A 26,450-nucleotide genomic window follows, 5' to 3' on the forward strand; every position below is an offset into this window, starting at 1 on the left:
AAAGACGATATGGTTAAACAACCAGCGTACATCGATAGATAGTTCAGAAGTTTCCAGAAAACGACTTACATCGAGACCGAAAAACACCGTTACCTCTTACTGCGAAAAATCTTTCGATGTCGGAGGTGGAAAGTGAAATTCGACCATTTCAAGAGTTAATAGGATGTCTACAGTGGTTAGCCACATGTACTCGACTGACATATCATATGCAGCCTCATACCTTGCTAGGTACCTTACCAAACCGACGAAGAAAGTATGGGAGGAAGGGATAATGGTAATTACCTACCTTCGGTCCACTCGTTTACATGGTATTCGTCTCGGTGGCGAGGCTAGCGATCTAGCAGGATGGGTTGATGCCGATTGGGCAGGTTGTAAAGACACACGACGATCAACTACTGGTTGGATATTTATGATGAACGACTCACCGATAACATGGAGTTCAAAAAGACAAGCTACGGTATCGTCGTCGACAGTGGAAGCAGAGTACATCGCGATGGCTGAAGCAGCGAAGGAAGCTCAGTGGTTGAGAGGATTATTGAGGGAGATAGGCTACGATCAGCTAAATCCTACTATATTAAATTGCGATAATCAAGGATCGATATCACTAGCGAGAAAACCTGGTACTCACCAGAGGACAAAACATATTGATATTCGACATCATGCCCTTCGAGATCTAGTCAGTAATAAAGTTATTGAACTAGAATACGTCAGCACTGTCTATCAGCGAGCAGATGTACTCACGAAAGCTTTAGGTGGACCAGTACATTCGGTGAATATGTCAGCGATACGGGTAGAACCACCGAAGAAGAAAAACATTGGTTCAGTATACGTGACATTAGATGATGATGAAATCGTCGATTACGATTATTCAGATTTCGAGGACCTAGGAGATCTATCAGGTGGTACAGAGAACGAAGTGGTACCAAGGAACGAAGTGGTACCAGATACAGAGTTGGTATCAGACAGAGAAGTGTGGGTGGAAGGAACTTCAGAGAAACCCACCGAAGGTACCACCGAAGGAAAAGTTCTCGTGAGCCAAAATGTAAAATTTTCGGGTGTACCTATGAATGTGAGTAATTCTAAGATAGGTCAGAAACCACCGGTAGAACCTAGAATCATTAGAGAAATGAAAGAGAAGAGTAGGATGAGAAGAGATAAGACGATACATAGGAGGGATACTACTCAACCTCCATCGTCAAGTCCACGAACACCGGGAACTTTGGCTGGTAGCCAGCAACCTTATATCCACCGAGGATATTCTCAAGTTTATCGTGGAGAGAGTCCACAGCATCAACAATCTCTTGTACCCTCTCGTGGGTTACCCCACCTTCCAAAAGAGCGTTTCCTATCAAAAGGAAATGTTTGTCTAGGTTCGACTTCAATATCCCCAGTTCAAATTTCACCTTCTGGGAAAGATCTCAAACTCAATAAAGTTCATGGTATGACTGACAGACTTACAGTCGGGAGGATTGCTGGGGAGCAACCTAAGAGCAGGACGATCAGACGGTCCAGGGACCGAGGGAGAAGCAATGGTCGAAAGAACGGAGGCAGGAACTTGGGCCATGATAACGATGCGGTTGCTACTAATGATAATAGATATCGTCAGCCAGGGACACGAAGGAATTTCATCGATTCTCGGGAGTCTACTAGCAAACCTGAAGTTTTAAGAAGTAGACAGGACAGAGGGAAGTTCAGACAGTCAGAAACGAGTGATAAAAGTGGAGAAAGACGAAAGGTGGACATACCGATAATTGGAGATAAAAGTGATGAAGTAAAAGGAATGATAGAGAAGAGTCAGTCGTCAGTAGTGAGTGGTAACCACGTGTCAGAGCGGAGCCCCGCAGGGGGCCCCACCGAAATTCATTTCACGATTTCACCTACCACTACTACCACACACATAACACTCAATATTTCGTCATTACTACCTTCTACATCATCACAAACCCCGCCGTCGCCATCGATAAATCGTCCGGGACTACTGCAGAGTCGTGCATTGTCCCGTGGGGGAGTGTTAGCCGATAGAATCGGGCCAGGACGGCCGAACCGCCGTTAGATAATTACCCCTTCCGTCGAATATTTCTCCGTTCAACTTATCCTCTGAACTTTATTCGATCGTCTCTGGTTTTATGCGTGTGAGTGGAATGTGATAAGTATAGAGACATGTAGAATTGATGCATGCTCTTTTTCCCCTCTGTATTATCATCTAATATTAGCAAACACTCTGCAATCGATGTAGCCAAAGAATGATATTGAAGAATCAGCAAAGTTGGTACTTTGCTGATTGTACTATATACTGTCTACGGATATCCTCGCCCTTGTCCTCTTCCTGCTGCAAGCGTCTACGTACGTACATACTCGGACAGGTAAAAAACCGCTTTGAGCAAACCCAGTGGAAAAATCTCAAAAGGGGAAAACCCGTCCCTACCTACTGCAGCACTGCCTCCAACTCCCGCTTTCCTCTGTCCTAATCCGTCGAACTCGATAGAGTCCTCTCGATTCGTTGTTACCCCGTAACAACCTTGTGATGTAGTTTATATCTAGTGATGTGTCATGAATCAACAACTCTGCTCTTGTGCACACAAGGCAGAAGGTCCAAGTATCAGTTTCTTCATGTTTAGTTCTGCTCTTATGCCTCCAAGGCAAGAGACCTGAACCTTTAGTTAGTTAAGTTATCCTCAGTCAGTCTGCCTGGTATGGCATTAGACCCAAGACTTCAGTTTAGTTAGATTTAAGGCGAACATATTGTTTACGTCGTCATGCGTGCTTCTGCGTGCGGTCAACAGCGTATTGTACGCATCACGTCACAAAGACCACGCAGCTTTCTGATCCATGGTTGAATATACACATGAGATCGAGAATCACGACTCTTTCCTACGCAGGACAATGCACATCCCAGAATGGACTCAGAAATAGATATAAACCCCATATAGTTCTTACATAGTTTCTTTTCTTCAGCAATGTATCTTTTCAATTCTCTTAACCTCATTTGATAAGTCACTCAGTTGGTTCTAACCCAACATCTCAGTCTCCTCAGTACCTAAGGCAGTCATCAAGCTCTACGAGCCCGAGACTAAAACCCCTCAGTATCCAAGGCAGTACTTTGCTACAGCAGTCTACCCGCAGGCGTGACATGATGTGGTTTATAGTTTAGTGATGTAGTGGATCGAAGAGACTATAAGTCAATGAGATCAAGTGGCAAAAGATTTGCTAAGTGACGAGAAAATACATTTGACAAGACATCTATGAAAAAGGGCTGTTTCTATATACTAAAAAGGGAGCGGAGTGATACCGAAATCTATGGAGTAAAGATGGGAAGTAATATGGGGTGGAATACCAAAGGAAGACAGAGATAGATGAGGGACACAGAGATGAAGGAAAAGTATTGCAAGACGAGGAAATAGCGATTCGGTAGGAAAGGAGAATGGACGATGCCGTAGCGGAATTAGTGAAGCGGAGAGGGGAAAGGGTAGGTGAAGTACGACTTCTGCATACGACTCTTGAGAAACCTGTCTATAGGTACCCGTGATCCTGACAGTGATTTCGGAGAATCTCTTCGTCTCAAGTCATCACCATCTCCCGGCGGCCGACTCTATCATCTTTAATCCGCCGCTTTTCTACGTTGTTTATGTAGTGTCTTCTCTAGATAGTGTGTTGCCCGACCAATTACTGAAGGGTACGACTTGTGACGTGACATCTGACTTTTCCCCTTCCGATCATCACCTTTTACCAGCTGAAACAGAATGTTAGATACCCGCTTCAACAGCTTCATTACACCTGTTCCCCCTCCTGCCACTTATTTTCCCTCATAGCTTCAACCCCAAGACCCCACTAGGTCATCGCTCACCTCTGAACGTGATAGCTGGACTCAATTTGATCATCTTCATCCTTTTTCCCTTCTTTGACTCCCTCATACAGTCTGTTCCCTCACTAGAAATCACTCACTTTGCTAATTTCAAGATTACGTACATCATCTACAAGTCATGAACATGTCAAAACAGGACGACGATATGTACTTGCCGGAGTACGAGGGAGATATTAGTTTCTTCCCTGATACTGACTTAGAGACGGATTCGGCCAATATTGACGCTCCGATAGAAGAGATTCTCAAGACTAGTACTGATGAGTTACAAGATCCACCAGATTGGACGCAATTCGAATGGCCACAACCTGACGAATCATCTCCTTGGGCCGAATCATCCGATTCCATACCCTTTTTCTCTGCATCGAACGCACAAGTACAACAAGTACCACCACAAAAATCGCGCAACAGTCGAGACCATCCGACACGAATGACACGACGAGTGAAAGAGAAGAAAGCATTATCCTTTGACGATTTCTCCAGGGTGATGTATGATTACCTCTCTCAGAAACAAATGCAAGAAGATGATGATTTGTCTTATTGCACTCAAGAGCACACACAAGCAAAGGAGAACTATCACCGAGTGATTGAACCTACAAGAGAAGGAGCGGGGAATGATTCAATAGAAGTTGCAGGTTCTCCAAAAGTGAAAGATGACGAAAATTCAATAGAAGTGATCGAGAGCGTTGAGGAGGACAGTGACGCCACTATTGTGGTTTCCACTTCCGATAATGAAGAACCTCCAATAATAGAGGATTGGCAGGTTGGAAGCTCGACGAGGACAGGCCCGTCTGGTAGACGTACTACATATTCGGAATATACGCACAAGAAGAAAGCAAGTACACAAAAACGCCGAACTTGGAGGTCGTAACTCATGCTATGAGTCGTGTAATGGGCGATCAATCGACAACAGAATAGAAAGACAATGAAGGGGTGAAAGACTTTCAGAGATGCAGATGATTCATGATCATGAATGAATGACATACATAGTGTAGATTAACATGTTCCAAGTTTCACGGTGTCCTCCCGCTTTCTGTCTAGTGAGGAATATATCGTCGATGAGTCCACTTCGACGAGATACCAAGTCGGATATCGTTCTGAACTCTCTTCAACTGGTGCAGGTCGAGCATGGACCGCTTTCAACTTTGAATTTTGAGCCAGTGTCGACAAAGTCATTGAGTCTCTGCACGCGAAGAAGTTGGATGTGGGGATTGGACAGATTGACGGTCTGTCAGGATGTCGAGAAAGGAGAAGGAATCTAGTAAAATTGTCTATTGACATTCAGCTATGCACCATCAAGAAGTAAACATGTGCTGACATACCGTTTCCAGCTTGAGTGCCTTCATACAACAGCTCCAATTGCGGATAAAGCGTCAAAACAGCTTTGGAACATAATGCCGCACCGTCGCCTGGAGGATCTTCGGGACTGAGTTGGAGAAGAGATAAGGCTGCAGAAGCCGTAGAACGCCAAGGATGAAGAGTCGCGAATGGAAGGTGGGTGTGCAAGAAAATAGTAGATTGTGTCAAGGCCTGACAGTCAGCACTCTTGTCTATCGCCGAAGCGATAACCTCCTGATTTAACCGTCGTAGTCTAGCTCTCCCTCGTCGAGCAGAAGAGACAGGGGAGGAGTCATTACAGAAAGAATCCAGCTTTACGTCCCACATCATACATTTCGAATCGAACTTGTGAGACAGGGTAGCAGAAAGGTACGAAATGCCAACTCACTTGTTCATGTGACCGAACCCATTTGATATCATCCATATTCACTCCACGTCTAACCACCAAACAGTGTGCAATCTCTAGATCTGTACTACCTATAATTCGAGGTCTTGAAGGTCCAGCTTCCCCACCATTCATGCCGCCAAGCTCGACTTCTCCGGTCTTCCTCCCAGAAGAAAGAGGAGAGAGTAGACAATCGACAGTTTCTGTCACTGAACCCGCTAAGGTGTTCTGGACGGGCAGAACGAGGTAGTCAGAAGGGTGATGATATACATCTGAGCATCAGCTGTTGTATCATCGTGTGGCCTGACGTCAGTTGACAAGAGCACCTCGAACAACGTCGTCAGTTTTGCGGTATACGAAGGGTCAGATATGCTTTTCGGGAAGGAATGATATATGTATGCTTGAGAAATACAGGCTCACCTGATATAGTAGGACATGGAATGAGTTCCAAATCCACGTCCTCGGACAAAGCCGGTAGGAAGACCTGAGCAGCTTGATGACCATAGGTTCCTTCTGGACCTAGATACGCCAGAGATATCTTTGATGTACTCGGATCCATGATAGCCATTCTACCTCCTTCGCGATCTTACTTTCCGATGATTATTCGTAGCTGCGGGCCGCCAGACATCCAGGTTCCTACCATGGTAGGTTGCGTTTGAACAGGATGGGAAATCCGGACGCACCGGAGGTCGCCGCCGGATAACGCCACGCCACAACTCATTCTTACGAAACTCCGGATATTCCCGGCGGAGTGAAATGGCCTCCTCGCTCACCCTCCTCTTTTCCTTCATCTCGTCGATAACCACCCACAACGTCAGTATCTCAATTGAACCCCCTTCAGTCAATTCACTTTCCTCACCAGATGACTACACGTCTTCATAGTGTCATAGCCAAAGAGGGAAGAGAATCACCGCGTCGACGGATGATTGAGGGGCCTTGAGGACAGTTTAGAACACCGCTGATATTTAGACAAACAACATGGGTAAAGTCCACGGTTCTCTCGCTCGTGCGGGTAAGGTCAGGTCTCAGGTGAGCTTGGAGTTCCGGTTCATGCCACTTCATATTCCTCCAACCTCATATCACAGACGACGAAGGGCGCTGTCAAAAGGAAAAAGGATCATACTTTCGTCTATTGCATCATCGGGTAGTATTGTGTTGCCACTCCTGTAGAGCATGTAATAGAGTAACCAGTCACTGACAAGTAGTGTCCTAAGGTCGAGAAACAAGAAAAGAGGAAGAAGCGGTGCGGTCGTGCTCACAAGAGGGAGCAATACGTTCGTCGATTCCTCGTCGTCAGTGTCGCGCCAGGTGGCAAGCGTAAAGTGTGAGTGACTTCGTTTTCACATTACCTATATCCATCGTTCATCACTTCTAATTCATATTCTATACTCTCTTGCCTATTATCTGGGTGTCCGACAAGACTCGTTTCTCCTTTTCACATCTGCTCTCCTCTATCCGGATGAACCAAATTATGCATAGTTCAATCAGATTAAATCGTGATCGAATACTATCATCGTCTTTCGCTCCTATCTGAAATCTCATTCCCTCCTGTGAAATCTCGTACAACGACCCGTTTGGTCCGCGCTGACGGGCAGGAACCCCCAACCCGCGGGTAAATCCGGTTGAGGAGGGTTGTACCAGACATTTGCATGGCGTGCACGTGAGGCTTCATTCATTGACCTGCTGATTGCCATCATGTGCTTTGCAATCGTCAGAATATCATTGCACTGACCGTTATAAAACCATTCAAGTCAGCTTCGAGCTCAAGACACACGGCTTACTGAGACACTCAGATGGAATGAAAGATGACACGAGAGATGAATTTGACACAACTCGGCAGCGTCCGCAATACATCATCACATACGTAGAATGTCTCTCGCTGTCTTGCCCACTAACAGAGGTCTAGATTCTATATTCCCTTCGCGTCTTCCTTTTCTAGCGTCACTGCTTGACGTCACTCCGTCCCCACGCACTACATCTACAACTCGATGTTCATCGCGAATCACGAATGGTGGGTGAGAATCGAAATTTGACATGTTTGGGGATGTGCGAGCGAGAGGTGTGGTCGTCGTCAAGAAAGCAGGCGTCGTGGACGAATGTAGCGAAGCAGGAAGGGGTTGCTCCCCGGGCGAGGGGAGGAAAGAGGGTATTTTGCTCATGACGGAAGGTTGAACGGGTCGTAAAGTGTCTGGAGAGCTGAACGCCAGTAACAAATTTGCTGCCTCTTCCTCTTCGTGTCCCATTTTGGATTCCCCTATCACCACTTGACTCCCCTTCATGCCAATCTCAAGTCCTACATCACCATCCGACGCTTCCCTCTCAATCACTCTCGTACCATTCATGTCCTTTCCACTGACAAATCCCACGCTCGCCTGATCAGCCCACGCAAATGTCTTCGCACGTCTTCGGTCATCCATCGAATTATCCTTTGCGGTCGAAACGTCTGGTAGACTTTCTGGGGACCCTGAGGAAGGTGCTGAAACCAGCGCATCCAAGTTCAGGGCACCTCCAAACAGACTGATATTCTGTAAAGGTGCAAGAAAGGGGGATGGCTCCATACCTTGGTTCACACTGGGGTGCGTGAGAAATGGTGAGGTTGGGGAAGGTGTGGGAAATGGTAGGTAGATCGGGTGAGATCGCATAGAGATGGAAGTAGGAGATGGATCAGGTCGGGTGGGTAGTCTCGAATTTGAAAGCGATTCCTTCTGAACAGCTGAAGGATCCGGAATGGGGTTCGGTGGACGGAATGTGTCGTCTGTAGGGTGAGAAGTGCGGTCTCTCGGGATGATATCTGACGTCTTATTTCGGGAGAGTGATGGATGAGCATGCTGATACGCAGGGAAGGGCGGTTGTGGGGTTGATTGTTGTGATTGCTCCAAGTTCTCGCCGGAGTGAAGGGATGAATGTTCTGAGGAAGGAGTTTGATCAGGTGAGGGAGGTGAATCAATTCCCTTCTCCGAATCCTGTTCTCCACTCTCTCCTTCCCAACCCATGTTCATGTTGGAATTGTGTAATCCTGATTGTTGCTCCGGATGTTCCTCCACCATTTGAACACCCCGTTGTAGCCATTCCACCGAAGTTTCGAGACCTGAAGATACTGAAGAAGTCGATACACCCCTTTCCAACTCTTCCACTCTCGCTTTGAGTTCTCTCATATGGACCACCGTTCTTTCCAAAACTTCTAACTTGAACTCTCCTCCCCCTTTCGTCTCTCCTAGTCCCGGAACCATCCCTCTTAATTCTTGTAAAGCGAAATTGATTTTTTCCCTCCTACGTCGTTCGATCAAAGAATGATTAGCTTTACGCAATTGCTCCCTAGATAACTGTTTACCTCCACCGCCAACTTTTTGTCCACCTCTTGAATTTTCCCCTCTCTGAACTTCTTTCATGATTCCTCCACTTTTCGACGATTCTCCGATCTTATTTCCTCGATCCTGAGAAGGGTTTCCAGGTTGACTTTTACCCGAAGCTCCAGGGTTTGTACGTTTTCTTCTGGTTGGAATGTATTCTTCATCGTCACCCGATACATCTGATAGACTCTGACTATCGTCTTTGGCAGGTATTCGTGATGGTCCAGAATGTGGAGAAGGGAGAGTGGGAAGATGAAGATCAATAGTTGCTTTTCGTTTAGTAGGAATTGCAGGAGGAGGCATTTGTCCCAGTTGATCGCGTGACAATTGATATGTGGAATGAGGTATGTTTAGTGTGTTCGCTTGGAACGGATGGAATGATCCTTTTCGCTTCTTGTTTTCTTGTAGTACTCGTCTTTCTTCAAGTTGATTAGATATATTAGAAAGTGATGGAATTATTTTCGGATGTAACAGAGGATGAAGCATTCCAAAGGTTGTTCTCTATCCTTCAGCTTGAGACGGTTGATCCGGGGAAAAAGAAATAAGAACGCACGTTTCGTTCCTCGGTACCTTTGACGCACGAGGTAGATCACACGAGTCTCAAACTTCAATACTTTCCCTCCAATTTCTTGTCCTCTGTAGCATAGACCACTTATCAAGTGAGAAGAGAGAAGCGGGAAAGGTAAGGAGGGAAGAAGAAAGGAGGGTAGGAAGTTGATCCGCCGCAAGATGGAGTCGTTTACGACCGAGTAACTTGCTTTCACTTCGTTCGTCTTGTATGAGCTCGCACTAGAGACTTCCTCAGAGCTATGTGAGATTTATTAGTCAGGAGAGATGAGGAGAAGAGAGTAGGGTAAAGGACAAAGAGAGGACGAACGTTGCTCGTGTGACTGAGTTTGTTAAATCCAAGAGAGAAAGTACGAAAGTAAGGAAGGAAACGCACGTTCGTCAGATCCGCCACGATCGCCACTCGATCATTCGTGGCAGTGTGGCAAATTCACTTTCCGCCACTTTCAGACCGTGCGGATGGCACGGACCCCTTGTTGGTTGGTGAGACGAGAGAGGATGCATAAAAGAGAGAGAGATGTCCCGAGTTTGATCTCGCGGAGTTTCTCGGTAATCTACATACGACTCGTGGTGGCGGTACGATCAACACTCCCTCTGCCGTCATCACCGAGTCTCTGCTCACTACCTAAGACGGCTTCCCCACTGTCCTAACCTTTAAACTCCCTTTATTACCTCTCGTTCCTTCTCTTTTATCCTCTATCCTTAGATCTTCCATATTCTTCAAATGACGTTTACCCGGTAAAGCTTTAGTGAGAATATCTGCTTGTTGATCATTTGTTGGGACGTATACAAGTTGAATTTGACCGTTTGATACTTGTTCTCGAATGAAATGATGTCGATACTCAATGTGTTTCGTTCGAGTATGAACACCTGGGTTATTAGCCAGCGCTAAAGCTCCCTTGTTGTCACAATTCAGAGTAACTGTTCCCTTCAAATTAACCAATTCCTTCACAAGCCCAGATAACCATCTTGCTTCCTTCGCTGCTTCAGCCATAGCCACATACTCTGCTTCTAATGTTGACGTAGTGACTGAACCTTGTCGTTTTGACATCCAACTAATCACTGAATCACAGAGCTTGAAGATATATCCTGTAGTAGACCGTCTTGTCACTTTGCACCCTGCAAAGTCCGCGTCTACCCAACCTTCTAATCCTTTCCCTACTTCTCCACCAAGAACTAAACCATATTCTCGTGTCTTGAGAAGATAAGCAACTATTCGTAAAGCAAGTTGCCAATGTGTTTCTAGGGGAGCAGCACTGAACCGTGCTAGAAAGTTTGTAGCAAAGCTGATGTCCGGCCGAGTACATGCCGATGTCCACATCAAGCTTCCAATGGCGGCTTGGAAAGGGGAAAGAGGTGCGAGTTCATCAGTTTCACTGACTGCTGGTTCATCGTGATGTTGAGTGGGGAGAGGAGCTGTCATTGGACGATGCTGTGAATGACCCGGAAATCGAGAAGCGACTTTATCAATGTACGCTGGTTGAGAAAGATGGATTCTTCTTTTTGAACGATCTCGTGTAACCTTGAGACCAAGAATCTGCTTCATTTCTCCCATTTCCGTCATTACCCATTTCCTCTTCAGCTTCTCCATGACCGCATCAATCTCCTTATTTGTCTGCGCAGTTATGACCAGGTCATCAACGTACGCCAGGAGAATCACCAGTCCACCATATTTTCCTGCTGGTCGGACATACATTCCCCAGTCTCCCTCAGTCCTTCTGAAACCCTGTTCTTCTAACGCTTTCCCAAGTTCCAACCACCATACCCTGGCTGATTGTTTCAACCCATACAAGGACTTCTTCAATTGCAGTACTGTCCCACTGCGTTGTCGTACCATGGCTTCAGGATGTTCCATGTAAATCTCCTCGTCAAGTACACCATTGAGATAAGCTCCCTCAACATCGGCTTGTCGTAGTTCCAAATCAAATGTAGCAGCAATTGTGAGAAGTAGTCGAAGACTTGTCATCCTACTCACTGGAGCATACATTTGTTCATAATCAATTCCAGGTTGTTGAGAAAAACCTTTTGCTACGACTCTTGCCTTGTGTTTGACGATTTGACCATCAGCGTCTCTCTTGATGTTGAAGACCCATCTTGACGCTATAGTGTTCCGACCTGGTGGGAGAAAAGCTTCTTCCCATGTTCCTTTTGACTCAATATTGTCAAGTTCCCGGAGCATAGCTTTCTTCCATTCGTCTTTATCCCTGCTAGTAAGAGCTTCTCTAGCAGTCTGAGGTCCATCAGACGGTGACGAATTTGCTTCTTCCATACCCATCTCTGACGCCATAGCAGATGCTCTTGTTGTATTGCTATACCATTTCTCCACAAGGTTTGCTTGATATGGTACTTCACCAGCAATTCGAGCACTACGTCGAGTAGGAAGTACAGGTGGGGGCGGAGGTGGTGCAGGAGTTAGAGGAGCGGGAAGATCAAGTGTTGGAAGAGAATTTGCCGTGGGAATCTTTGGTTCTTGAGTAACTTGAACGTCGTTCCCAGTCTCCCTCTGTCCTTCCACACCGTCATCATTCCTCTGCTCTATTACTCCACCATTCTCCCTCACACTCACTGAATCTGGTTCATCTTCCAGAGGTTCAGTCACAACCTGTGCAGGTTGTACAGGAGGTATCATTCCTGAGGAAGGAAGTGTTGCCGGTAAAGTCGTAATAGGACGTGGAGGAGGATTGGATACTGGGGCCGTGGGAGGAGTAATGGGTGTAATCGTCTTCTCTGGAGTTAAGGGGTGACCTGAAGCACTCTTAACGTCCCTGCTGAAAAGCATCTTTCCATCACTCTCCATCCTCACATACCATCCACTCTTTGCTGGATCCATTCCTACGACTCTTCCCAATTCTCCCTTGTCAATATCTAACCTTGACTTTCCTCTTACCTCTCCAGGGATCTGAACAAACACCAGTTCCCCAAACATCAAAGCGTTCTTCAGATTTGGGTCTCTACCCGTGTACTTCATCCACGCATTGATACCATCTTCACCTCTGGTTGTCTTCATGAAAAGATAACAGGCGTATTTCACCGCCCAATCCCAGTAGTTGTTGTTCAAATTGGCTGACGCCAACATAGCTCCAGTCATCTCTTTGAGAGTTCTATTGAACCTTTCCACAACTCCATTCAGCTCAGGAGTGTACCTAGGAGTAACTTGATGGATAATTCCCGTCTCGTGGTACCAAGCACCCGCTGGTCCACTGGCAAATTCCAATCCACCATCACTTCTAATAAACCGTACCTTCCCTCCCGTCTGTCTTTCCAACTTATTGACAAAGCCTTTCAGGTGAACCAATACGTTCTGCTTGTTAGGCAGAGGTATCACAGATGCTATTCTTGAATAGTCATCTATCATCGCCAAGTAATGACGATTTCCTCCAATGGATGGGTCAAAAGGACCGGCCAGATCAACATGAACCGTCTCTGCATCTGCCTTCCCCCTGGGACTTTCTTTCCCCTTGGGTAACCTTGTTGCCCTGCGAGCTTGACAAGCGTCACATTCCTCCAGCCTGAACGTATCTTGTTCCAGCTGCTCCCTCGAATAACGTAGCAGTCCATCACCTGCTAGCTTCAGGAGTTTCTCACGACCAATATGTCCTAGTCGTTTATGTTCCTCTTCCAAAAGACTTGTTCTAGCTTCGATTTCATTTACTTGAGGTATTTCAAAGCCTTCTGGTTGAGATGGATTGTGGTGAACAATCCCCATCTGGACGAACAGGAAATTTCCCCTTCTCTCGCCCTTGATGATCAAGCCGTTCGTTGACAAAACCATGTCATGGAGGTCGACTTTCCACCCCTTATCTATCAGGGTATACGCTGAAAGATAGTTTCTTGTTGCTGAGGGTTGATAGAATACGTCTTGAAGTTTGATTCCTCTTCCATTGTTGAGACGTAAGACAATATCACCGGTATAGGAAGCGACCATTTTACCACCGTTAGGAACTGAGAAGTGAGCAGGTGAGGTAAGTTTCTTGAGATTAGTGAACAGATGAATGTAAGGGGAGACATGGTGGGTGCATCCGCTATCGACAAGGAATTCAGGAATGGAAGAAGGTGTCGACGAATTGTCTTTGCCGATAGCTCCTATTTCAAAGTCTTCCAATCTTGCTTCCCCAGCGTGTCTTTCCCACTTCCCTTTACCCTTCACCTTTCCCTCGTCTTCATCCTCCTTCTTTGGACAATCTTTCTTCATATGTCCACCTTGCCCACAGTTCCAACACTTAGGTCCTTCCTTATCACCTTTAACCCCACTATCTTTACCACCCACACGTCCCTTCTTTCCCTTAAACCCAGGTTTTCCCTTCCCCTTTGCACCATGCTCCAGGGAAACCTTCTGCATCGCTGCATTCACCTCTCCAACTATGTCGCCTTCACCCCTTGCGTCCCTTCGAGCAATCTCCCCTTGGTACATCTTCCTAACACCATCCCATGATTGCAGGTAGCCAGGTTGTTGTTGGAAGATACGAAGAGCAATGTCAAAGTCGGTTGCGCGGGTGAGAGAATCAAGGAATAGTTGAACACGAGTGTTGTCTGAGAGCTCGCAGCCAGCGTGCTTGGCTTCAAAGAATAAGGAGTTGAATGTGGTGAGATGTTTAACGAGGTTGTCAACAGAGGAATTGGATGGGAGGAATAAGGTACGAAGCTTTCTTTCTATGGCTGAACGATGTTGAGGAGTACTTATCTTCATGTCGTTCTCCAGCCAATCCCACATCTCCTTTGCCGTAGATAACTCTTGAATCTCCATCAAAAGTCCCCTATCCACTCTGGCTTGGATGACGCCCTGGGCCTTAAGCTCCCTCTTTCTCCATTCCTCCCACCTCTTCATCTCGTCTGTCCCCAATATCCTGGGACTATCCATCTCATCCTCCCTGGGCGGCATAGACCCCGCCCTCATGTACCTTGCAACCGAGAAAGCACGATATGGTTCATGGTCGGTACCTTCGATGATGCCAATGCAGCCGACAATGGTGAGGTGAAGTCGGGCTTGGGTACTCCACGCATAGTAGCCGTGGGCACTGGAAAGAATGGGAATGGTATCAAGTGTGGTTCCCGTGTATTCGCTCATTTTGATGTACGTGAGCTTTGTCTTCTAGATCAAAAATAGACTCTCAAGAAAGACTTATCGTGCGCTAGGCGAGTACTACGATGTAGTAGCCGCCACCAGGTTGGACTGGATTTCCTTCTACCGGCAAGCCCGTAGGTATGCGTCTCAAAGACGTCTCCGTTGCAGTAAACTGACAACTGTCCTTCGCCTCCTACTATCCAACCAAGCACTTTCCCGTCTCTCCTTATCTATTCTCCTTCCGTCTAGATCCTACCGTACCAGTACTAACCCAGTACTGTACTCTCTCTTATCAATCGCAATTGATCGTTGTCGATAAACCGTGTTGTCGATAAACCGTGTTGTCGATAAACCGTGTTGTCGATAAACCGTGTTGTCAATAAACCGTGGGTACCGATAACCCCTAATACGCGTGATCCCCCCTCGGCCCACCACCTATCACTGCTTCACCGGAAGCGTTCAGTGGACCGGTTGATGCAATGTCGCTCACCAGTTCCACAGTGATAGATGATTGACTCCTATACAGCAACAGTGATAGAGTCCGACTGTTAATCTGTTGGTTGGTGAGACGAGAGAGGATGCATAAAAGAGAGAGAGATGTCCCGAGTTTGATCTCGCGGAGTTTCTCGGTAATCTACATACGACTCGTGGTGGCGGTACGATCAACACCCCTGGTCGTTCCAAGTCGTACAAGTACGTGGCAGATGTCGAATTAATACGCTGCCTTTATAGAATAATGCATATGATATCGTTAAAGTCTTCATTCAATCCTCTCATTCCCGTATCTCACCGCAGTGTGTCCCTATCTTGGAACTAGTTGTCCAAACCCTTCTCAGCCAAAGAAGAGATATTCTTGTTGATCTCATGGCTCAAAGTGAGTTGCCTACGTCCCAAATAAGCTGACCACTCAGCGCTTTTCACGGCATCTCTGTACGCAAACAACTGTGAATCACACAGACCATCCGACAAGTCGTTGTTCACTTTAGAAGCTTCATTTACAAGGGTTTCGAAAGGTTGGAGTAAAGTACGTTCACGCGTACATCCGTTACAAGAATCGTGGCCTTGATGGGATTGATAATTTGAAAAGAGGATGTAATCAGCTATAGACTTTTCCCATCGAGACATGGAGTCATTAGGATGTCCATTGGTTCTTGTAAGAGCTTGGATGAATATTGACCAAGCAGTAAATTGCTCTGCAATCAACGATTTTATCATGACAAACTGGCCTGTTGATCACAAGAACGGGCAGTCAGATTCGTGATGGGATGGATTGTGAAGTGGTGCAGGTCAATGATTTAGTAGGAGTATGATTCTCCATTCGTGCGTAGTGTGTGAAATAGACTTACCATCCTTACGGTCTGCTATCTCCCACAGAAGAGAGTTCTTCTTAGTTTCATCCTTTATGTCCTGTTCCTCCAATAGGCTTGGATTTGACATGTTTACTTCTCTAGTCATTGATTCTTCCCTATTTTGGTGAGGCTTCAAAGAGATCTCTCCTTCTGGAATTCTCTGATCAAGTGCAATACATGCCCCTGGCACTTGGTCAGTGAAAGCGTCCAAAACCGAAGCCATGATCTCCTTGTAGGTTTTGGGGTCCTTGACAGAGGGAGATTCCTTCTGAGTGTCATGATTCCCATCTTCACTGGCATGACTGCCAGTCAACTCCCCGTCGATCGGGATGCTGGGATAGACTAACGACATGAGACTGTTGGACGTATCGAGATCAAATGACATTGTAAAGATACCGGAGGTGGTTAAGATATGTAGCAGGGAAAATTGGTCAATTGAATGATCAGTGAGCAGATATTGAGAGTGTTCGGACGGAAGAAATGCAGTGGTGGGTTGTAGTGAAAGAAGTCGATGGTACTCATAGCCTTAGACGTCGCAATATAAGCACACCAAAAACGGCCTTCCTTCAATGTTAGCCGATAGAATCGGGCCAGGACGGCCGAACCGCCGTTAGAATTACCCCTTCCGTCGAATATTTCTCCGTTCAACTTATCCTCTGAACTTTATTCGATCGTCTCTGGTTTTATGCGTGTGAGTGGAATGTGATAAGTATAGAGACATGTAGAATTGATGCATGCTCTTTTTCCCCTCTGTATTACCATCTAATTATTAGCGAAACATTCAATGAGAATTAGGTGTTCTCATGTCCGATACAGAGTTCTAGAAGTCCGCTCATCTTACTTGCGTGTCATATCGACAACTTCTCAATTTACGTCTATGAGTGAGAAGGCGACTAATTAACATTGTTCCATATCAAAGAGTGTGTCACGTGAAACGTGTATGAAATACCGTAGCATTTCAAGATATACAGTAGGTCTTTCTCTTCCCATGGATGAAACATTCAGTACATCTCCTTGAGCTCACAATTTGGTACATGTTTCAAATAGGTGTTACATACAAAATGGTGTGTAAAGAATAGTGGAGGTGGACTGAAGACTCGTTGTTGATGGGCTAAAAGGATCACAACTCGCTTTCTGCTTGCTCCACACTTTAGGAACTAACAACTTTGGAGAGTCAAGCAAAACAACGATCAACTCTCTTAGTTCAAACAGATGTTGGACACAGCACTTACAGTTCACTTGCAATCAAGATCAGTTTTATTCTGATACTTGATGCAAGATCAATCTGCAACTGAATGCATCATATCATCTGCTTTCTTCCCAAAGAGTTATGAGTGTGTATATTTTCAATGTCCAAAACCATTGATCCGATGACTAAACGCTGAACGCTGGTCCTCCAGATCTACAGTCGGGTGTAAAAAGTCATGTCCTTCATGCAATCCGTGCCATGCCACACTGCCTCATTAGACATACTTTGACCCGTGTTTCATCAGCCGCCCCTGCAGCTATGGCCTTGAAACTTTGTAAAAACATTCTCCAGCATCTAAACTATGGTTGGGTACCCAATATCCCCCTCAAAAAGAGCTACAATTGCGGAAGCGGCGCTCTATGACACTCCTACCAATGTGGCACTCCGCTTCGGATACTCCCCTCGAACTGTCACTCGTTTACGAAAGCAACAAGCTGAACAGGGTCACAACCGTACCAAACATCGTCCTGGGCGTCCCAAGAAGCTTACTGAACGCGAAGAAACCCAGATTCGTCATGCTTTCCTAAGATATCGCCACAAAACCCTCCGCCACATCCTCTCCCTCCTTAAAGAAACCGGCATTGATATCTGTCTTTCTACCCTGCGCTCTACCATGAACAAATTTGGTCTCCGATGTCGTGTTGCTCGTTCCAAACCACTTTTAACTCCTCTCCATCGACGCCTACGTAGGGAATGGGCTCTCAAGAACAAAAACCTCGACTGGACAAAGGGTTTATACACTGATGAAGCAAAAGTTTGGATAGGGGGTGGGACAATCCAATGGGTGACAAGAATGGATCATGAAGCATTCAGTACCTCGTGTGTCAAGCCTAGAGTAAAGAAGGGACATGGTGTGATGCTTTGGGCAGGTATTTGGCATGGAGGAAGGACGGAATTGATCAGAGTTGACACATCTAAGAGCAAATCGAAGAGGAAAGGAATGAATGGAAACATCTATCTTGAACAGATCGTGAAAAAACCTCTACTTGCTGCTTGGAGGAAGCTAGTTCGACAATGGCGTGGTTATGGGACTCCCTTCATTCTACAGGACAATGTAAAGCTCCACTGGACCCCGGAAAATCGAGCAGCATTCAAGAAGTATGGATTCCACTTCATTTCCCACCCTCCTTGTTCACCTGATCTCAATCCCATTGAAAATTGCTGGGCAGTGCTCAAAAAGGAGCTAGCTATGCTTCCTGACCGTCCCACAAATGTAGATGACCTCTTTGAGGTTGCTAGCCGATTGTGGAAGGAAATACCCCAGGAAAACATTGATGCCACAAGCATGAGTATGGAGAGGAGAAGGAAGAGTGTATATAAGATGAAGGGGTGGAGTACTAAGTACTAGTCGGATGCATATGAAACTTGGTGAGTCTCTTTACAATACACATATGCATGTTCTGACCAAGTTTCAGGTTTTTAGCTGTTTGGATGAAGGAGTAATGAGGTTAAAGAGATGGAAGGGGTTATGTAGCACGGCTGAAAATGGTCGCGCGGAGGACATGACTTTTTACACCCAACTGTACCACTGCCGTGGCTCTTTCTACCAGGTCTGCCAACACTCGGAAAGATGCATTATTCTTCTCTTGGCATCGCAACTGATTGGTTTTACAGGCTTCATATCTCAGGCTTGCGAGTGGGCTCATAAGAAGATTGCTACGGTGACATGTGGCACAGGAAAGAAAGTTGGCTCCTTGATGTTTAATGTGATAATTTCCCGCGCAAATATAGCTATCCATTGCATTCACCCACTCGTTCATGGACTGACTGTGCTCTTTGTTTATCTGGAGACATTGAGGCTTGAGGTTCTCCCATGTACTGATGTGATCTGTGGTCAGTAAAATAAGGTTGATGAATCATACTTTCTCGTCAGAGGTTTGAAGGTGTTGAGGAAGAACAACCATATCCTGTAGACACAACAATATGAATACCTGCCAACATGAAAGCGGCAATGGCACGAGCTCGTTCTTGCTTCTATGTTAACTGCCAGGAAGCTCAAAACTCACCTGACCTAAATCTTTCCATCCGCCATCTCAAAGCAATCACCTCCCCAGGAGTAGGTTGGTATTGGGTTGCCAATGTTGAGCCATCACTGATCAGTTCACGAGATGACATAACTGATTCTGGTTGAGAAAGGTACGTTCCATGTTGTAGGTTTGCTTCTGTTACTTCTCGGGCGAACGAGTAGGCCGTCGGTGCATTCTTCGGAATGGTACAGATCACCCCATGTGGAGCCCTCCGAAGAATCCGAATGATTGTCAGGGTTCAAAACCAGTTCTGTGAGTTCAAGAGTATCGGAGTGACGAGGGATAATTGAGGGAAGAACCAGGCTATTGGGGTTATGGCTATCGCTCTCAAACTTGGATGTCATGGTCAACAGTGATTTTGATCAGTGGTATCTCTACTTGTCAAGATCGGTTAGATGGATGAACTGAGGTAGCGGTGGGTTTGTAGTTATGGAGAGTGGGTGAACTGACAGAGATATGTGTAAGAGATTAGCAGAACATATAGAGAAAGAGACTGTCTACGTCTCACCAAGAGTGGTCATACATGCCTCAGCAGATCAAGTCCACTTGCTTGCCCAACCGGAAGGCAACACAGGGGATGAGATCAAACGTCTTTTCATGAGAGTCTATTTGTTTCAAACTTGATGATACTCAGCTGAGATTTAGTCCGTGTGATCCGCCTCATCTGAGTGAAGAAATTGTAGTATGAGTTTCATCAATGTGAATGTTTCACTCCTCCTCATTGATAACAAGTTGGAACATGTAACCCTTATTGTCCCATGGCAGATCTTCAAGCAATGTTCAGACCTGTGTTTCGAAGTGGCTGCAAATATCTGTTCAGGCAGGCTGTGAGATCCAGAGGACCTTCAACAAGTTTCAGTAGACCCCCCAATCAGGAAGCTAGGGATGCGTTTTTGTATGCTGCAGTACTGTTCAAGAGCGGGGACGTAGGTTAGAATCGCTGACCACTCCACCTTCAGAGGATCTATCAATGCTCCTCTCAAAGCAAGGACATAAAAGGACGCTGGGGAGATCAACCAAGAGTAAATCATATTCATAAGCTCTCTCACACATCTCACCCCAGCTGTACTTCTGTGTACTCCAAGCGCAGGCTGAAGGGTGTTGCACCTTTCCACACTAGCTAATGATGTGGAATGAGATGGCTGAGCTGAGCCTTGTCCGCTTCTGTTGTGAAGGATTGAGTGTTCTTTCGATGTCTCGGATGACCTCGTGAACCACGTAGGTCACTAACTGGGCTCTCTATCGTGACTTGACCTGAAGGGTGGAAGCGAACTGAGGGAACATTCAACGACCTCGAGAGGTCATCCCAGTCGGGGATAATCAGGGGTGTCGACCTCTCAGTTGAGTACTCGGTGCCGGAAGCACTTGTGACAGAATTGACCTGAATTTCCTGAAGGTTATTGGAGTATGTGGAAGGTGTGTCTTCTGTGTCAGCCAGATATCCCTGACCACTGCAAGGTCTATCCACCAAGATGACATCATGCCCCGCTTCTAAGTGTTCAAGCTCCCTGATTGAGAGGTGATAGGGTGACTGACAAGCGTTGAGAGTCGCACAAGGGGGAATTCTGTCGCACTTCAGGCGAGAAGGGTCAGAAGTATGACTATAGTCAGAGTAGTTGGCGTGATAGTCATTTGGAAGGCTGTGGGAGTATAAAGCAAAAGTAGAGGCTGCCAAGGTTTGAAGTTCCGAGACGGTTTCTGCATGATCACTGTGCCACAAGGAAGCTACTTGAGGAGGCCTTGGGGTGCTAGCTACACAGTGAGTTGTGCTGAAAACCCCACTGGGTATACAGGATGGACATTCAGTATGTCATTGATGATGGAATTAATTGGGGTAGTCGTTGAGAATTCACGAATCATTGTAGTTTGCGGCACAAAATTTGTACTAATAGCAGATAACACGTTGTTTCCGGAACTAAATGCTGTTACGCAGCCTTTATACATTCTAGTTCTAGTTAAAACTGGTTTATTAAATCCATTATAGGATACACTAGGGCTAGAAGAAGTAGTTAAACCTGATTTATTAGGCCCATTATAGGAAACATTAGAATTAGAAGAAGTAGTTTTATTACTAGTACGGAATGTTAGAGCAGGTGAACAATTTATGAATACGTTTATAGCATTAGTACTTACAACTAATGCAAAAGATAAGAAAACTATCATACCACTAATTACAATACCTAAGGTTAAATAAGCTATAATATATCTTAAAGATATTGCTATTAAACTGTGGGTTAAGGCTAAGAAAACAAAACCAATAATAATTATTAAGACATGGTCTATATTAACATTGGTTTCATTTAATTTAGATGTGGAATCATCAGATAATTTTACTAATGGTGAAATGCAACAAGAGAAGGGTTGACTTTTCAAGAGGATTCATTGTGTTTGTGGCGCTACTTTGGCACTTAGAGAATGAGGATGTTAGAGACACGGCCGGAGACGTGCACCTCCGGAGCTGCATGGTTGAAAACCCCCCTCTTGGACCCGGCCAGAGAACCATGCAGCTCCAGAGGGGTCCGGACACAGCCAGAGCATTTTTACTCTTATGATCCCCAAGCTCTCCACATATATAAATCACAGTACAGATATCCTGTGGTACCATCTTCTGGACTCCTGGAGTCATGGTGGTCCGGCCCCACAACTTGAAATCTACAACACTGCAACAATTACCTATGATACATCACCATTGGAATTCCCCCTGGTTCAAGATATTGGCTGACCTTCTTGCCAAATACAGCATGTGATGATGAACAGCACTTTGATGGTTACCTCTTACACTTGTCTTAGTAGAGCATCGGCCCTTTGGAGTTACCAACACTGTCTTGTACGGTGTGAAGGATCTGTCATTGATGTTTCTCTGAATGGGAATGGCTAAAGGGAGTGTTCAGCTCCGGAGTGGTACATCTCTGGCTGGGAACGATCAGGTCCGTGCAGCTCCGGAGGTGCACGTCTTTGGCCGTGTCTCTAACAAGGATACAGTACGAGTAGTGTCTGATGTTGAGGATGATGTATTGCTTGTGGTGTATCTTATGTTTGGATATTGGCAGGTGTTGAGCTTCACAAGTGACAAGAGTGGTGAACGAAGACAGTGAGTGACGGTCAGCGATTAAGCCGTTGTGTACTTATATCGGGAGTGTAGGCGGAGTAGGAATCTCTTCTCTTGCGGCCCGATCATTTATAGCATCTATGCACTTGTTGATTGTTGTGAAACAGTTATCCGTAATAGTATCCATGATACAAATGTCCCACCAATTAGCTGTGGAGTCTGTGTTCTCCTGCGTCTGGAGAGAATGAGTGTGAGAACATGACAATGGGAGAAATAGATCAGATCACGTAAGAGGTTGACTGTCACGGCCGTCGAGCAATTACTTCCTAATAGACCGACGGTCGACGAACCTCGGCTAACTTCACGCTTCTGAGTCGATGTCTCACCCAACCGGGAGGGCGCAAACGTCGAAAAGGAGTGTAACTACGGCGTACTTCGGCGTAGTTACTCTAACTAAGGCTTTGTTCTACTGATGGCGATGTATCTCGATTTATAACTATCTCTATCTGTCTTTCACTACTGACAACAATCAAGGATCGCTGAAGAAGTTCAGCGATCTCTAAACTATCTATACTACTCCTCTCTTCTCATAGAACGTCCCTCAACTCCTGCACTGCCTCACGCTCAGTCCTCTTCGTTCAACCTTGCCGTACCTCGCCCTATCCCCGATATCCTACTCCGCTCACTTCGACTAACTTCGCCTAACTTCCCCTGTTCTACTCTCCCTCGGTTCCCTTCCCCTAACTTCGCCGTAGTTCTCCGCTAGGCGGGGTTATCGTGACAAATACCCTCTTGGTTCTCGTAACTTCGCCGTAGTTGGTCTCAGTGGTTCGAGTGGAGGTTGGTGGTGGTGAAAGGAAGGACGGTGATGGTGAAAGGAGGGTCGGTGATGGTGGTTGTCAGGGATGTTACGACGTAGTTCGTGACATTGACTCAGACTTGTTTTGACCGTGTGAAGATTTGGGCGTCCTCCGGATTTTGTACTTGTTACATGAAGGACTAGACCGCATACTGTATGATCGTTCTTCGAGAAAGTCAGTGTCTCTGTATGTTTTCAGCACTACTCACTTACTGATGTGAGTGTTTGACATGATTGTTGAGGCACGTCATGTCACCCATGCCATTGAATGGACGGACAAACTGTGGCAGAGTGTGCTTGACAAGTGTGACCTTTGCTTTCCCAGCTGACAAACCTTTCATGAACAGGATAAGCAATACTCATAAGACTTCAAGTTTGAAAACCTTTTCCTAATTTGTTGCATACAGTCCGAATTCCCCTCACTTAGTATGGTTTATACCTATCATCCAAGTACCACGCGCATAACATCATTCTCCAACATGACCACCCGGCCCAATGGTGCTTCCAGTCGGTCCAAGCAAAGGATTGATTCAATGGACTTTTGCTAATTGAGTGACAAGTGTATACTTGCCATACAGCTGTGTATTCAAGCTCTCTGGAAACTTCAAACGATCCACTTGACTCTCACCCACCAAGGTCTCCAAAGCCTCAGAGAGGACTCCTTTATGCTGGCAGGGAGTACAGGTCAAAGAGTGTGTGCGGCCATGTTTTGCATACATGTCTTCAGAGTGTAAGTATCTGAGAAATCCATTGGAAGACGTGATCATCCTGTTCAGTACAGAGTGCTCCAAAAAAGCTATTCCAGATGGACAATTGATCTGATGTAAGCATCACTCCGAGATTGGTTTCGGTCACCTGACATAAGAGCAGCACGGATCTTCCATCCGTCACGGTCAGACCCATGCCGTTTCGAAAGGTCACGGTCTTCTGTCCGTCACCTGACATAGAGTATCTCACTGTTTTACAGGGTGCGGGGGGTGAGCATACAAAAAGCATACGTCACAACGTCCATTTTCGTGGGCATAGCATAATGACGACGTTTCCCATGATGCTTGTTTGGGCATCGAACGCGTCATCGAAGCAACACGGGAGAAAGGGGGACGCCTTGGAGGGGAAGGGGAAATGACGGATTGGCCTCCGTGTGATTGTGTGATGCGTGTGACCAGACGTGACCAGAGGGGAAGGAAGATAGGGGCAGTGTATCTCCATTGTGCTAGCTCATTCACAGCAAACAGTGGCAAAGCTGTGCACTCAGTGAGCTTATATCTAGACAGGTAGGGAAGCTCTTTCAGAGACTCTCACATACACAACCTAATAGCACAATCATGGAAATTGACACGGCAGTTGATCGACTGACTGACAGCATGTATGCACTGTCTATGGACAAATGTAAGTACCATTGAGAACTCTGAGTAGTGCTGATCTTTGAGTTTCAGTGATAATGGACGACCTGAGAGAGAATGTAAACCAGGCAATGACCCAACCTGAGCTCTTTGCTCCTAGTATTCCTCAAGCTTTCACCGACACCTTGGTACTTATGAGCAGCTTTCTGACATGTACACCAGTACTTGCACCAACAAGTGACCTGAGGGAGAATAGAAGATTGGCTCTTGCTTATGCCTTATGTTCTGTTCACCTTCTGCAGAGCGTCATGGGTTGGCACTGGGCCCAAGTCAGCCAGGGTGAAGGACCTGTTCCACAATTGGAGTGGCTCATTGTACACACAGGGTATCTCAGCACTAAGTTTCTGCGTAAGGGAGGTTTGATGGAGAAGACAGATTATGGTGAATATTATGCACGTGCACAGAGGCTTTGATGAAGGAAGTATTCAATAGCCAAGCCTTGTTTGAGGTAAATGACCCGGATAACGAACGTCTACTTAAGCGCTATACCACTCTCAATAGCTGTCGGACATCGGTACTCCGGTATCATAGAGCTGATGATCTCAAAATGGATATGGCAAATGCTACTGGAGGGGGAGAGGAGCCTCACACAAGGAAGAGGAAGGTCTCTGATGAAGTCCATGGAGGTAGAAGTCCTTCCTTAGCCTTGGGGGTCAATGGTTTATAACCTGACTAATGGGGAGGCTTGCATCAAGCTGTTCTCTGTGTGACTAAGAGACAATGCATTAGTTGAAGGTATATTTGAATACAATTACTTCACACTCAGTGTTAGGCATAGTGCCAAACTGTTATGACACTGCACAGAAGCAGGTCATGCATCATGATTGAGATTAGTATCACAGATATTAATGGGCAGATGTGGCATTAGGCTGGCAACTAATAATATCGCTTTACAGATGTGTCATGGATTATAAGACAGGCTTAGTAGATGATGTCATGGTGACATCATGCTTTGAAATTGTTCACCCTAGATCTCAGTGACATCATACTCAGGCGTGAATCTCACCTAATAAAAGTGTAGACTTCACCGAGCAGAAACATAAGGATTTGAAGATGTTGTTGGAAATCTCATTGGGAAATCATTCGTGCTGATGTCTATGTAAGCCTGCCATATTTTGTAGTTTCCCCATCAATGGATCTGTCACAAAGGACGTGACAAGTTAGTTTGGGTAGTGTTAGGATGGGTTGGGTATTTAACCAGCGAACGACGGTCATGATTAACCACCGGTTGATAGGCCTTTTAGCACAGAGGTTCAGGCCACTGTCTCTGAAGGGCACTGTTATATTGTCCCAATGCTGGTTAGTTGGTCTTGTGACAGATTAACCGGCGGTTACGGGTAGGGTCCTGGGTTTGACTCCCGGACAGAGCTGGGGTAACCCAGACCTACTTGGAAAACCTCTTGAGAGTTGGAGTAAGTTTTCTGCCTATCATGCCCATCCCTGTTGGGGCCCCAGATGAGGCTGACAGGGAAGGCATAATGTCACAAAGGACGTGACAAGTTAGTTTGGATAGTGTTAGGATGGGTTGGGTATTTAACCAGCGACCGACGGTTATGTCATGAATCAACAACTCTGCTCTTGTGCACACAAGGTAGAAAGTCCAGGTATCAGTTTCTTCATGTTTAGTTCTGCTCTTATGCCTTCAAGGCAAGAGACCTGAACCTTTGATTAGTTAAGTTATCCTCAGTTAGTCTGCCTGGTATGGCATTAGACCCAAGACTTCAGTTTAGTTAGATTCAGGGTGAACGTATGGTTTACGTCGTCATGCGTGCTTCTGCGTGTGGTCAACAGCGTATCGTACACATCACGTCGCAAAGACCACGCAGCTTTCTGATTCATGGTTGAATATACACATGAGATCGAGGATCACGACTCTTTCCTACGCAGGATGACGCACATCCCAGAATGGACTCAGAAATAGATATAAACCCCGTATAGTTCTTACATAGTTTC

General features: G+C 45.9%; 7 protein-coding genes across 7 annotated transcripts; 4 read left to right on the plus strand and 3 right to left on the minus strand.

Moving 5' to 3' along the window:
- Positions 1-3,986: 3,986 nt before the first annotated feature.
- TREMEDRAFT_61537 (uncharacterized protein) lies at positions 3,987-4,730 on the plus strand (the record flags this gene model as incomplete). Its single annotated transcript, XM_007004019.1, has 1 exon — positions 3,987-4,730. The coding sequence occupies one exon, from the start codon at positions 3,987-3,989 to the stop codon at positions 4,728-4,730; it is 744 nt and encodes a 247-aa protein (XP_007004081.1).
- Positions 4,731-5,140: 410 nt separating this feature from the next.
- TREMEDRAFT_61538 (uncharacterized protein) lies at positions 5,141-6,303 on the minus strand (the record flags this gene model as incomplete). The annotated part of the gene is made up of 4 exons (XM_007004020.1): positions 5,141-5,389; positions 5,586-5,854; positions 6,003-6,151; positions 6,173-6,303. The coding sequence occupies 4 exons, from the start codon at positions 6,301-6,303 to the stop codon at positions 5,141-5,143; spliced, it is 798 nt and encodes a 265-aa protein (XP_007004082.1).
- A 257-nt stretch (positions 6,304-6,560) lies between these two features.
- On the plus strand, positions 6,561-7,208 carry TREMEDRAFT_30301 (uncharacterized protein; the record flags this gene model as incomplete). Its single annotated transcript, XM_007003860.1, has 3 exons — positions 6,561-6,611; positions 6,788-6,906; positions 7,178-7,208. The coding sequence occupies 3 exons, from the start codon at positions 6,561-6,563 to the stop codon at positions 7,206-7,208; spliced, it is 201 nt and encodes a 66-aa protein (XP_007003922.1).
- A 230-nt stretch (positions 7,209-7,438) lies between these two features.
- Positions 7,439-9,235, minus strand: TREMEDRAFT_61539 (uncharacterized protein; the record flags this gene model as incomplete). Its single annotated transcript, XM_007004021.1, has 1 exon — positions 7,439-9,235. One exon carries the CDS (start codon positions 9,233-9,235, stop codon positions 7,439-7,441), a length of 1,797 nt encoding a protein of 598 aa, XP_007004083.1.
- Positions 9,236-15,374: 6,139 nt separating this feature from the next.
- Positions 15,375-16,295, minus strand: TREMEDRAFT_61541 (uncharacterized protein; the record flags this gene model as incomplete). The annotated part of the gene is made up of 2 exons (XM_007004022.1): positions 15,375-15,787; positions 15,908-16,295. 2 exons carry the CDS (start codon positions 16,293-16,295, stop codon positions 15,375-15,377), a joined length of 801 nt encoding a protein of 266 aa, XP_007004084.1.
- A 5,761-nt stretch (positions 16,296-22,056) lies between these two features.
- TREMEDRAFT_61543 (uncharacterized protein) lies at positions 22,057-22,608 on the plus strand (the record flags this gene model as incomplete). The annotated part of the gene is made up of 2 exons (XM_007004023.1): positions 22,057-22,277; positions 22,518-22,608. The coding sequence occupies 2 exons, from the start codon at positions 22,057-22,059 to the stop codon at positions 22,606-22,608; spliced, it is 312 nt and encodes a 103-aa protein (XP_007004085.1).
- A 1,850-nt stretch (positions 22,609-24,458) lies between these two features.
- Positions 24,459-24,910, plus strand: TREMEDRAFT_61544 (uncharacterized protein; the record flags this gene model as incomplete). Its single annotated transcript, XM_007004024.1, has 2 exons — positions 24,459-24,483; positions 24,525-24,910. 2 exons carry the CDS (start codon positions 24,459-24,461, stop codon positions 24,908-24,910), a joined length of 411 nt encoding a protein of 136 aa, XP_007004086.1.
- Positions 24,911-26,450: the final 1,540 nt, after the last annotated feature.

Source organism: Tremella mesenterica (genome assembly GCF_000271645.1).
Source record: "Tremella mesenterica DSM 1558 unplaced genomic scaffold TREMEscaffold_4, whole genome shotgun sequence".
Classification (NCBI taxonomy): Eukaryota; Fungi; Basidiomycota; class Tremellomycetes; order Tremellales; family Tremellaceae; genus Tremella; species Tremella mesenterica.